This window comes from Colias philodice, chromosome 11, assembly GCF_061535455.1.
Source record: "Colias philodice isolate Cphi_HAF_F1 chromosome 11, ilColPhil1 Martin Lab GWU primary, whole genome shotgun sequence".
NCBI lineage: Eukaryota > Metazoa > Arthropoda > Insecta > Lepidoptera > Pieridae > Colias > Colias philodice.
The window spans coordinates 4,837,004-4,851,531 of record NC_143096.1 but is presented as its reverse complement, the minus strand read 5'-3'; the positions used below and the strand labels follow the sequence as shown (position 1 = coordinate 4,851,531).

General features: G+C 32.9%; 1 protein-coding gene and 1 long non-coding RNA gene across 2 annotated transcripts; one reads left to right on the top strand and one right to left on the bottom strand.

Annotated features, from left to right (window-relative positions):
* Positions 1 to 325: 325 nt before the first annotated feature.
* Positions 326 to 1,717, top strand: LOC149484546 (uncharacterized). The gene is made up of 2 exons (XR_016316239.1): positions 326 to 526; positions 801 to 1,717. It is a non-coding gene; the product is annotated as an uncharacterized LOC149484546 (long non-coding RNA).
* Positions 1,718 to 7,039: 5,322 nt separating this feature from the next.
* On the bottom strand, positions 7,040 to 11,634 carry LOC149484545 (GTPase Era, mitochondrial-like). Its single transcript, XM_089700736.1, has 5 exons — positions 11,256 to 11,634; positions 11,054 to 11,178; positions 10,462 to 10,636; positions 9,907 to 10,095; positions 7,040 to 7,450 (listed from the first exon to the last, which is right to left on the bottom strand). The coding sequence occupies exons 1-5, from the start codon at positions 11,466 to 11,468 to the stop codon at positions 7,070 to 7,072; spliced, it is 1,083 nt and encodes a 360-aa protein (XP_089556862.1). The 5' UTR covers positions 11,469 to 11,634; the 3' UTR covers positions 7,040 to 7,069.
* Positions 11,635 to 14,528: the final 2,894 nt, after the last annotated feature.

Genomic DNA, 14,528 nt, shown 5'->3' with positions numbered 1-14,528 from the left:
AATAGAGTAGTTAAAATGTATATTAAACTGGTGGTATACTTTGTAGAGCTGTTATTAAGATATAACTTTGAAGTCTTAATTTATGTTATTCTTGAATCTTGAGAATATTTTAACTATTGTAATTCTAGATCTAGATTATAAAAATTTATTTTGAATGTGCAATTTACAATCAAATACATCAGCTGTGTTGTAGTGTGACCAAGATACACACGTAGATACACACTAATCATGAAAATATTCACTTCACACACATTAAATACTAGGTATATTATGTACGTAGGATCAGATATACATATACTCGTAGCTTCAGAAGCAGGCATAGAAATTATAGTAGGTAGGGGAGGCCGGGGTTCAAAGTGCCGGGGGTAGGTTGTTCCGATTGAAATAGCTCCGCCAAGAAAAGAGATAGGAATAAGTGTGAAGTGCATCGCGAAATGTCATATCATCGCGCATTTGCGTCAGTCATTTTAGTGACGGTCTGCCCGCGTGTTAGCGTGGTAGTCGATTGGTGACACTCAAACATTACGTAAGTAAATTTTTTCGTCATCATACTTTTTGGTCTATTTCAATCAATTTTCTAGCTATTTGTGTGTTACTTGCTATTATCTGTCGAGCAAACTATAGTGATTAACTTTTTAATATCGTTTTTGGCTTTTTAAAACGTATTCTATCATAATTGGATGTTACTTTAGAAAATGGAATTTGGGGTTCCAAGTTCCTCTACTGGGGGGCTAGTTGTTCCGCGGAACAACCTGCCCCGTAACGAACAAGTTAATAATAAAATTAAAACTTTGTTTTAGGATGAGAAACTATAAACGAAAAACCGAACGGGGCAAGGTTTCATTTGAGCTTTTGAGCCTGAAGCAATTAAACCTTTACCAAAAGCACCGCCAAGGTCGTGTGTAACAACTAAGCGACGAATAAGAAAATCAGCAATACTGACAGATACGCCTGAAAAGAATGCTTTGGCTGAAGAAAAGGCAAGAAAAGTAAAGAGCAATTGTAAAATAAAGACGAAGGAAGTTGAAAAAAGAGTCAGAAATAATAAAGTAACTGGTAAAAACAAGCGAAATTATAAAGTGGCAAGTAAATCCGCAAATGTTAAAGAAAATGTGAAAAGGAAACTACTGCAAGAAGATAATCATGGAAGTGATAGTGAAGAAGAGACAAGAGACCATGGAATGGTATTATCTAATATATTGCAATTTATATTCCAACTTACGACCAGGTGAACAATGGATTGAATGCGTCATGTGTAAGAATTGGGCTCATTCAAAATGCCTGAAATCTGAAGATATTCATTCTTATGTTTGTCAAAATTGTAATTCTCACGACGACTCTGAATATTTTTTTAAGTAACTGAAATGGATCTGTTTTTCCAGAGTAGGTTATAAGTTTAGATTATTGATCTCAGTAAAGTCATTGCTATAAGACTGAATTAAGAAACTATAACTCGAAATGTTAAAATTTGTTATTTTTTGTGTTTTCATTAAAATAAATAATTTTGTTTTTTTTTTGACAAGCAAACGTTTGTCAAAGTTGATTGAGTAATATTAAAAATGTTTATTGTTCTAAAATCTATTAATTAGGTTGAACTACACTTGTTATTATTGTATGTTTGCAGTTATGTTCATTACATTTTTTTATTTTGTTGAAAAGTTTGTAAAAAACATTAAGATTTTGTACTTTTCTAAATAAAACTCTAATAAATATTCAATTATACACCTAATTTATTTTATATAATACCTTTACAACTAATACTACATCATTAGGGACTGGAGTTGATAAGCGGAACAACTTACCTCAGCTGAGGAACAACCAGCCCCTTTGTGGGGCGAGTTGTTCCTTGTCGACTTTTTGCAGAAAAAATATCCTGAGCAATAATATATGCTTATTTCAAAGAACTTAAGTTTACAATTTGAAACAAGGATAAATTATGCACCATTTTATATAGGAATCGTTGATTTTAAACATTTCTATTACATTTATATTGCCTCCGACTCCAAAATCGGAACGTCGAACCCCGGCCTCCCCTATGCTTCAATTTTCACAATACTAAGTATTCACCGGAACCTTTTTATTTTGAGTATCAATTATTATTATTATTAACTGACATCATATCTATGTTTCTCAAATTTAACTAAATATAAACCTATTCTCTATACTCAATTTAATTATACTCATATAAATAGATTAACTACCCACCATCTCTATTACTCTGAAGTTACCTACGAACGTAGGTAGGTAATTTTCCTTCACCATTTACATAATTGATAATTAATCATTATAACAACGTTCTACAACTTACCTACAACGTTTATTGGCAGTGTTTATTGAGAATATAATTTACTTGAACGAACGGTACACAAACAATATTATTGTTAAGTACTACATGCACAATCCGGTATAAAATAACTCGTCGACTCTGGAATCAGTTGGGAAAGCTTTCTCTATCGTATTTGTGTAAACATGACATTTTCACACGTTGCTTGATACTAGATAAAGTCGTGCATTTGTCGTAAACATTCAGATTAAATCTTAAACAAAATAAACAACGTTGAATAATACGTACATCTGAAAACCTCATCAATCATGAAAACTTTATGAAGAATTAGCCGGTCTTAAACAACTTTTACACAAGCCTTGCTTTGATACAAATTAATAATTTATAATTATTTGATTAACCTAGTTTTTATAAGTGAAACCTGAGCATAACCGATATGAGAATATTGATATCATAACCACCCCGGCAAACAACGTCACTGCTTTTAGTCTCCCGTATTTATGTACAGTTAATTAAGTTGCTTGTCGCCAACGACACTGCTTTTTGGCTTTAATACTATAAGCCCGTTCAACGTTAACTTCCACATTTAACTATATCTCCACTTCCTGAGCTCTTTTGAAAGCTTGCATCAAAATTAATTTATATTTCCCAAAATACCTGTCCGTAAGGACTAAGGAATTATATCTTTCACTACGATAGGAATTATTATCTTAATTCATTAGTAGTGTTCCTTGTTTTGTTGCAAATGTTTCCAAAATTTAAACATTACGAGAACTTACGATGTTCAATACGCTCTCCATAACTTGCACTTTCAAATTGCGTAATTTCAGTTTCCAATAAGTGTGTATAAAATATTAAAAAGTACATGCAACGCCTTGAGAGAAAATATTGCAAGGCTGTTAGTGGCATAGCTAACATAAATATTCGGTATAAGTTATGCGCGCTATGGCCCGAAACCTCGCTCTCGGTGACACAAAAACACCTCTGAAACTGAGCTTTGATTTTAAATTCTAATTTTATGATTCGTCTTATTTGCATATCACAACCACTACGTGTTTTGGTAGCTCTCGAATGTCATGCCGTGTATCATTCGTTCTGTACGTATCTACACATTCGGGATAGGAAATGCAAGCTAACGATGAGATACATTTAAACTTATACTACATAGCTATGGTATTGTACGGTAATATGTACCTATGTTATGAAATTTATGAAAGCAAATTTAATTATATCGTATGATGAAACTATAGGTATGTATATATTATAAGATCTATGAAATACATTTTGGTGATAATAGTAGTTACATAAGTACTATTTTTATAAGAAGACTAAGTTTTCTCTAACTTTTATTGTTCATGGTTTAAGTTTCAGTAAGGATTAATGTTTAACAAGGAAGAAAGATTACACAGATTAAATGTAACACGAAGCACAACGGAACATTCGTGCTCATTATAGCATTTAATTGATGTAACATTCTTGTATTTGAAGTTTTTAAGTGAATTCCTGAAAAAACATAATTGAATTAAGGAACAAAAATTTGTGAAAGCGTAACAATAATTTAGGTAATTCGTGTCTTACAAAACGTAATTCCCTAGGATTACTTTCAGCAAGTTGCGTAACTAATGAAGTAACTTGTGACACGGGTCGGGCCCTGGGATCGACGTAATCAAATTAATGAGAAAACTTCACTTCAATTTAGGCTTTCCTGCCCCAATCTTTAGAATATTTGCCAGTGGTCAAGAAGTGCCCATTGCGTAAATTTCTTAAAAATGAAATAGGTATCTCACTGAGTTGTTATTTTAAGTTTAAATATTTCGCTTTTGAATAATAATAAGTATGTATATTCGGACTCATGGACGTGCATCTATCAATAATCACATTATATTACGTATATACTTTTTTTTTAATAAGTATAAAATGGTATTTAATTATTCGGCTGATTAACAACCAATTATAATTAATAGGCATGAAAAACGAACGAAAGAGAAACTTCAAATATATGGAATTGAAAGTACCTATTGGAAATAGGGTCTCCGGTCTCGTAAAGCGATTCTCGATAACCAGCTGTATGTAATTGAATTTCAAAGTTGGGTAATACACGACTACAATACTCCAAGTTTTAATCATAATTTTTAAACTTTTGTGCAATAATACAACATAATATTCCTACTCTTTATTTATAATTAGGTAGCTAGTAAGAATTCTAATTTTATTGTAAATATACCTATTACTAAACTTCAATATACCTACCTATTATAAAATATACGTGATTTGTGGTAGGATATTTGGTATAAAGATATGTATTACCTATACGAAACCTTTTAAACATTTAGTTGCGTCCCCATGTTTTATGGGCATTGAACCGTGAAATTCAAAAATCAACTAACATTTTCTAGCCCAGTGAATCACCCTCGCTAGTCTTGTACAAGACATATTTGCCTTACATCGTAGAGATTTCCCTTCAGATAAATTGTGTTGATTCGACATTGTTTACTCTACCATCCTTTTAGGTTTGTTCAAAATATTTGTAAAGTGTCTACGATATATGTATTTATAAAAAATAAATAAAACGAAATTACCTAGGTAACTACGCTACACATCTTCCACCTATTTCTATACAAACTATAAAAAAATGTCATTACATTCGGAATGTTAGATATAGTAATTTGTACTGAACCTAATTTGAAATTTCCTAGTGTCTCTTCAGCAAATGGATGGAATTAAGTACCTGTACCTACTACACAGGTAACTCCAATGCCTCCCATAAAATCTACGTTAAAAGTAAAGTATCAAGAAACCTTCAAGAAACTATCAAAACTTTGGCAATAAAAAACGCATTCGGTGTTTTCTTTCTCGATATAAATGTATATCAAACGAGAACATTTTTATAAAAATACATTTTGGACGTCACGTTTATGATTATGCAGAATCGTTTCGTTTGACGGTTATGGCCTGGCGATAGTTCGTGTATGACCATAATGTTCTCCGTCGAGCTGTTATTTCCATTAAAACGCTTATCTTTAAGATTCATGGCTGGCAGTAGTGAAAATAAAGATTGCTACTGAAACTGTGGATACTTAACATACCTATACTTACGTAAAAACCTCCGATCTTATCCTACTTTAATGTTTTAAGAGCTCTAGATTATTCATACAAAAGCTTCATAAAGTTGGTGTGTGCCCAATTATCCAGTATAAATCAAAATCGCACAATATATATTATTCAGAATAAATAAAGTGTCTTTTATTTCGTACAAAATAAAAAGTCGTGTAAGTATATGTAATACTAGCTGCTCCGCGCGGTTTCACCCCCGTAGCTGCACTCCTGGTCCTCCTTGGTCGTATCGTAACGTAATGATATACATATATATCATTCTATAGCCTATCAGCCTATAGCCCTCCTCGATAAATGAGCTATCTAACACCGAAAGAATTTTTCAAATCGGACCAGTAGTTCCCGAGATTAGCGCGTTCAAACAAACAAACAAACTCTTCAGCTTTATAATCCATACTTAATCCTTACTAATATTATAAATGCGAAAGTAACTCTGTCTGTCTGTCTGTTACTCAATCACGCCTAAACTACTGAACCAATTTGCATGAAATTTGGTATAGAGATATTTTGATACCCGAGAAAGGACATAGGCTATCTTTTATTGCGAAATATGTACCACGGGCGAAGCCGGGGCGGACCACTAGTAGTTATTATAAATGCGAAAGTAACTCTGTCTATCTGTCTGTTACTCAATCACGCCTTAACTTCTGAACCAATTTGCATGAAATTTGGTATAGAGATATTTTGATACCCGAGAAAGGACATAGGATAGGTTTTATCCCGGAAATCCTACGGGAACGGGTTTTTCTTTGAAAACGCGGGCGAAGCCGCGGGCGGAAAGCTAGTATTAGTATAGATATAAAATTCTAGTCTAATATACCTATATAGAATAATTCTATATGACATTGTGACATGTGAATTATTCACATGTCACAATGTTAGTTACCATAACTCCTCCGAAACGGCTGGGCCGATTCTCATGAAATTCTGTGTAGGTACTGCCTACCTATTGGTTATATCTGAGAATCGGCCAAAACGAAAAGAAGGCAGAACGTTTGCCGGGACAGCTAATAATATTCTAAAATCATTCATGTTATACCTACTATATTTTAAATTTTAATATACCGCTATACACTACCAAGCACCAATACTGAAAATTGGTAGGTTAGTCATAGGTTAGTATCTGTTTCGTTTCTCTTGTATCCAAGAGTTTATGTTATCGGTAAAGCGATTTTCCGTTTGAATTACCTTTATTCAAGGATCAAGGTAGGTAAGAGTAAGACCGTTTACCAGAATTTTTTGCGTTTTTCATAAGATATAATTTTATGGAAGATAAAACTCAACATATAGTAGGTATGATAATATACAGTTAAAAAAGTTTAGTAAAAATAAAGTTTATTCACCTAAGAGCGAGCGCGCACGAGCAACTTTGTCGCCGCAACTATTTTGTCTCCGCAACTATTTTGTCTCTCCCACCTATGGGCTAGTATGAAAGTGCGCGCACGTAGCGACGCAACTCCCCATACAAATTGATGGGAGAGACAAAATAGTTGCGGAGACAAAGTTGCTCGTGCGCGCTCGCTCTAATGAAAATTAAGTGATAAAAAATGAAAAGTCTTTCCTATAAAAGTGTTAACTTTTGAAACTAATCAAAGAACGCCTTTGGTTTCAATATTTTTAAATAAAACGCTGATATATTTAGTTATAATTTGTTATTATATTATTCATATATTATTGTACATCTTGAATGCTCGATTTGTTTTTAACAATTAAATTAATATCTAATGTGACAGGTTTCTGTAGCATATCAACTAGATCGCTTCTTAACGAAGACTTTATTTGGTGCAAGCGACCCCCTCCTGCGCCCGCAATAAGTTTGACTAATCTTTCTGTAGGACACGCAACAGATACTGAACAAATGATTCTATCCTCCATTTCATTAAAATCATAATATTCAAGCTTAATCTCTAGTTTATAAGGCATTTCTTGTGATAGAAAGTCTAAAAATTTAGCTCTAGTTGCATCTTCTATGAGAGTTTCGGGCGAGTGGTCCGTCCATTCCTCAGGAGAGTACTGCAGAGCGCGGACTTTGGAATTGGTCATAAGATAATCCTGGAAAAGCAATAATGGAATTAAAATTCGTGCGTATAAATAGGCAGTGTCATTTTATTAAAGAAGCATTGCAGATATGTCAACATAAAATAACATAAGCACCAAGTTCTCAGTTTTGAAAGTTTTTTAAGACCTACTCTGTAATCTGTATGTTTTTTTTGCATTAAGTTGAGCAGAAGAGTTTTGCATTGATTTTTTTATATATTTGAAGAAGTTTTATCTTCAGTAAACACGGTACTTTTAAGGACGTCAAAACAATATAGACTACAAGCCCACATATGAAAAAAATATGGGTCAAATGAACCACCACGGGACATATCTAGTACGAAAGAAGAGCAAAAAATAATAAGATTCATCACTATGCCGTCACTTGTAAGCTGTCCAACTGAGTGCAGATGAGAATTGAAAAGTACAGGTAGACTCGGTAAATTTTGGTCATATATTTTTGTACGGCATTCTTAACCATCGATAGATCCATTAAAAATAATAAGAAACCGCTCAGTGCCGTACAAAAATGTTGGTCCACCAAGTCGGAATTTTAATTTAATTTCCGAGAGTTACCGGGGGTAAATTTGGTCATTTGACCATGTACGGCATCTGTGTCATACTATTGCTATACTGCTTTTAATCAATTATTCCGCAACGCCGTACAAAAATCATGGAGACAAGGGGAAAAAATCGCGAGTTGTAATCCCCTCTCTTTCCCCACTCCAGGGGGTCATTTGACACAACACGAAATAAATTTATTTTTAAAGTATTTTATGCATAGATAATATTTTTTCATGTGCCGTACATTTTCGTTGGTTCAAAGGGGAAAAATCTGAAAAAGAAAAAATCCATATAACGAAATGTTTGCCTTATATTTTGAAAATAAAATATAAATATACATTAATATTAAGAAGCTCGAGGTGGTTAATTATCACCTTGGAAAGTCGGAGTCAAGTGGAATGGACTTCGTTAAATTGATGAACTAATAAAAAAGCTATGAACGAAAAGATGTGAATTATATGCAATCAGCCCATGAATACGGGTAAAGTCACAAGCAAATGCTAGTATTATATACACATTCAAAATGTACAAGTAAAGCGCTTTCAAATGATACCAAACACGGCATATTTATCTTAACTTTATTTTTTTACTCTGTATGTTTTGTCCGCTAGAGGGCGCCACATTAGATTTTGTGAAACCCCATATAGCCTTTAGCTAGCTGGTCGCTGGTTATCCAGTGAACAATTCAGATGCTTCTAATGATATGTTATTTGTCGAATTCTGATAAGTAGTTTAGAAGTTACGAGGGAATAGATGAACATACATACATGACCTGTCAAAACCATAACCCTCCTTTTGCTTTGCCGTAGTTGGGTAAAAATATGTTAATGCCGTACTGTATCAAATGGCCATAAAGCACCCTTAAAATTGTAGCTTTCGTCGCTTTCATCAGCCTAAAAGATGTGGTCTGCACAAAAATGTACGGCATCGTTTTTTCCTAATTTATCTATGTTAATACTATTTAAAACAACGAATAAAGTGTAGAAAACTATTATATTTCATTAATCTACGATGTTTAAACTTTAACAAAATTTCTGGTTTTGCATTTCTCTATAACTTTTTTTAGAACGGTTTCTTTTGAACGGCAATACTATACAACAATTGAATTTTACAATATCATGTTAAAAAAAAAGTTCCCGTACAAGGTCAAATGACCTTACAGCTCTTTATATCAAGAATTCGATGAAATTAAGATGATTATTGGTATACATTTAAAAGAACAATTATTTTTTGACGGCATTGCTTTTAATAGTACTTTTGAGTGCTAGATAATGTTTTGGAACCGAAGCCGTACTTAGTCAAATCACCCCCTGGAGTGGGGAAAGAGAGGGGATTGCAACTCTCGATTTTTTCCCCTTGTCCCCATGATTTTTGTACGGCGTTGCGGAATAATGGATTAAAAGCAGTATAGCAATAGTATGACACAGATGCCGTACATGGTCAAATGACCAAATTTACCCCCGGTAACTCTCGGAAATTAAATTAAAATTCCGACTTGGTGGACCAACATTTTTGTACGGCACTGAGCGGTTTCTTATTATTTTTAATGGATCTATCGATGGTTAAGAATGCCATACAAAAATATATGACCAAAATTTACCGAGTCTACCTGTACTTTTCAATTCTCATCTGCACTCAGTTGGACAGCTTACAAGTGACGGCATAGTGATGAATCTTATTATTTTTTGCTCTTCTTTCGTTCTAGATATGACCCCTGGTGGTTCATTTGACCCATATTTTTTTCATATGCGGGCTTGTAGTCTAATAAATATGGGTAACAAAATCAAAATGGAGTTACTTTCTATAGTCATTTTCCGATTTATAAAATAATTAGGGTCTCCGGTTTTAATTTCTGAAAAAACTTGATTTTAATAGAGATTATATAATTAAATAAAAAATAGAAATACCTTGATATCCTTAACGCCATCTCCATTCAAAGCTGATACTAAGAAGACATCAGAAAAATAACTGTATCCATTTTCCACTTCTTTTGATTTATGTTTATTAGCTTTGGGCATTGGATTACCAGCAATAATGCCATTTGTTAAGCTTCTTATAATATCTAACAATTGTTTCTTTGATTTCAGTTTGTCAACCTGTAAATTTTAGTATAAAAATATTCAGGTACAGGTATTTACACATAAATGAATAAATTATAAAATAATTAAAGCATAAAATATGTAAAACAGAAAAATTATAATAGTTGGCCCAGTTTTTCCTGAGATTAGCTTGTCAAACAAACAAACTCTTCCGCTTTATACTACTATTACTAAAGTAGTATAAATATTACCAATAAATTGTGACACCAAAATCATATTATATTTTTAATAATCTGAATGACTTATTAATTCTCACTCATCATTATATGAATTTGAAATTATTTATATAAAATTATTTCTAATTCATATAATGATGACACAATTAAATGATTTTTATCATATTACTATCGTAATTCATGTTACCTTGTTTATTATTAAGAAGCTTGGCACGTGTGTAACCATATTCAATAGCTCCAGTACTGTTGTATGCAATCTATCTTTAGTCCATCTGTTTGAGACATCATGTACAACCCCTATAACATCTGCGCAGTTCAAACTTTTCTTGCAAGCTTGTCTCATGGATTCTGGTAATTTATATCTAAAATAATATATTCCCTTTGTACAATATTGTGTTTTATATAAGTTAACATAAATAACATGCGCTAAGCTGTCTGATACATAGATTACTAGATTTCCGCCCGCGGCTTCGCCCGCGTTTTCAAAGGAAAACCCGCATAATTCCCGTTCCCGTGGGATTTCCGGGATAAAACCTATCCTATGTGTTAATCCAAGTTACCCTCTATATGTGTGCTAAATTTCATTGTAATCGGTTCAGTAGTTTTTACGTGAAAGAGTAACAAACATCCATACATCTATACATACATACATCCATACTTACAAACTTTCGCCTTTATATTAGTATTAAGATTAATGGATGTTATAAATATTAAATAAATACATTAACATTATCAAAGTCCAGTCAATAAGCAAAAAATTAAACCAAACACACTGTTACCTGTTTTGTTCCTTATCAGTTATTACACCAGGAGTATCCAAAAATATAATTTGGGTATCATTTTCATAACAAATAGCTCTAGCGAGTCTGGTTGTTGTGTGAACTTTATTTGAAGTAGGACAAATCTATAAAGTATAATATGTATTCATTAATGTTTTTGCATAATTCCATTTAAATTAAAGAGTTCATCGACATTACAAACCTTTCGTTCCAAGATTTTATTTATAAGTGTACTTTTTCCAGAATTAGGGGCTCCTATAATAGCTGCATTTACAACTTTTCCCAAAGATTTTTCGTTTGGATTTGATTGAGTTGAATACAAAAGTTTTTGAAGTAACGTCCTTCTAATTTTTAGCCTAAGAATAGGCAATATTGTGGAAGACATTGGGTTATTATAAAAATAATTACAATTCATAAAAAGCAACCTCAATGAACGTATTATATAATTAGTTATGCAGTATGCACTTTAATTTCAAAATGGTAAGAGTACTTTTTAATTAATCTTATTTTTTCTTCAGTAGAACTTGCAGACAAAATCGTTGTTATTAATTAATAACAAAATAAGAATGGTCACTTGATTTACAAGCAGTGTTAGCAACCTGAAGTGAGCTGATTATCGTACCAGGGGCGTAAAATTATCGTACATTAGGCGTTTTTGGTTCGAAATTATCGTACTTTTTAGAATAAAGTAAATTATAAATAAATAAATCATATAAATTGTAATATTGTTATGTATGCAAGTTCTCCATAGTTAATCTTTGTTTAACTACCGCTGTCAAATCAACGGGACACTGAAACCCAAACGTTTTTACGTGCCATATTCATTATACTCTTTGGTTTTACGCGTGGTATAGGTATATTAAGAAGAGCTGGAACGTCAACACATTTACACATTGCACATGTTAGGCCGGGAGATACTGACACAAAATTTCGGGTCATTTGTAACAGGATGGCGGTCTAGAGGGGTCTTAGTACGCAATGACAAAAAGAAAAATGATGGTCAGAACGCTGGTACCGGCGGACTAGTCGCGTGGGCGTTAGTTACACTCGTCGGATAAATAGCGAAAGTCCAACGATTTGTAACACAAAAATTTTAGAATTTACCGATAGCCCTTAAAAAAGATGTAGGCGGTAGTGTCATGCCATACTTTGACGATGTGACTTACAGTCCGCCATACCGACGTGAATGCGTTGATTTAAAAAAAACAATTCAACCATTTGTACCGGGCTAACTTTTGCACAGGTAACCATCGTCGTGCAGCCATTTACTAAAATCGCCATGCCATACTTTTCGGACGATTCCAAATGGTCGCCATACCGCGGAAAATCTGCAAATTTTTGAATTTTTTTTTTCTCGCCAAACGATTTGTACCATCCTACATTTTTTTTTTAACAACTCCTGAATGATTATAAATAGAAGTGTGATAATGCCATACCTGTGGGAGGTGACGAATGTGTATAAGATTGTATTGTAATTGATTTCTATTTTTTTTTATTCTTATTGTAAGATTTTATTCGTAGTTTGAACGATTTGTAGCAGTATGGCACTAATTTTTCCCTCTATTAAAAGTATGGCAAATATAATAATGGTCACGTTGCATCATATACTTTCCAAAAATGCCGTACTGGTACAAATCGCCAATTCTTTTCATTTTTTTTTACGTCTTGGCTTAAGTCTTACAATCATCCGCCCCATGTTTGCATTCTGCGATATTTTTTTCTAGGTAGAATTGTATACAAACAAACAGAATATAATGATCCCATACTGTAAAAAAATATTTTACGTATTGTACAGTCGTATTTTTGAAACGTGACGAATAAATTAATTTGTATGGCAGCACTTTTTCCCCCTACTAGAAGTATGGCAAATATAATAATGGTCACATTTTATCAAATACTCTCCAAAAATCCAAATGCAATACTGGTACAAATTGTTTGGCGAAAAAAAATTTTTTTTTGCAGATTTTCGGCGGTATGGTGGCCATTTGGAATCGTCCGAAAAGTATGGCATGGCGATTTTCGTAAATGTCTGCACGATGATGATTACCTGTGCAAAAGTTAGCCTGGTACAAATGGTTGAATTGTTTTTTTTTTTAAATCAACGCATCGCGTCAGTATGGGGGGCTTTAAGTTACACCGGAAAAGTATGGCATGACACTACCGCCTACATCTTTTTTATGGGCTATCGGTAAATTCTAAAATTTTTGTGTTACAAATCGTTTGACTTTCGCTATTTATCCGACGAGTTCGACTAACGCCCACGCGACTAGTCCGCCGGTACCAGCGTTCTGACCATCATTTTTCTTTTAGTCATTGCGTAATAAGACCTCTGTAGAACCGCCATTCTGTTACAAATGACCCGAAATTTTCTGTCAGTATCTCCCGGCCTATGTATGTGTCATATTTTGCAATTGTTTATAAATACAGGGTGATGTAATTGGTGTAGTACGAATATCTAAAAATCTATGAAGAATTTTGTGATACAGTAAATGGAAGAATTATAGACTATTTTACAGTATTTAATAAAATCATTTAATTTTTTGTTCATTTTCATTAGAAATGTCAATTTTTCTCACCAAGGTGGAAATTTGGATGATAAGGATCTTGTTAGAAAAATATAAATTTTGACTAAAATCGGCATTTTTACCAATAACAGTGTGATAATGAGCTTTTACTAAATCAGGCACACTTCTCGAACTCTATATTTTCTCTTATATCGGCTTTTCGGTAACATTTCAAAAGAAAAAATTTCATCTGATCAAAGTAACGATACCACAGCTAACATTTGACAGTATGTACATAAACAAAATGATGTCGATAAAAACATTTCAGGTCGTTTGAGAAATTTGCCATTGCCAAAAAAGCTCATTATCACACTGTTTGTATGCATTTTCTGAGTAAATTTACTATGGTAATGTATATTATATTTTAGACCATTAGAAAGTAGATATTTCAACGAACAAAAAGCCCCCAAACTTTTTGTAAAAAGCTGATATTTCGACGTCAGAATTTTCGATTGAAAATTAGGTTGTTTTTTTGGTATTAAGTTGAAAATAGGCGAAAAAATAAATATTTTCAATCAAATAAATTACAGTGTATTTGGGACACAATAAGGTAACTAACTTTTCACCAAATATAGTAGAAAAATTTTTTTTTTTGAAAAAGAAATAAAAAACCAATAACTTGGTTTTTTGAATATTTCACCTAAATTTTGAGGTTATGTGAAAAAAAGTACAACTTTTGTACTTTTTATTACCTACAACTTTGCCATTGAATTTTTTTCCATAGGACTTGTAGTTTTGTTGGAAATCAAGAGAAACCATTGTTTAGCCTTAAAAGCTCCCCCCCTCCCACTTCCCGAACTCGGATTGTCTGTAATTTATTTTTCCTTTAATTTTTATCACATTCTCCTCCTTTCTAATGGGTTTCATCCTACTACTATTTTTTTTAGGTTTTTATCATTTTGGAAGGGATT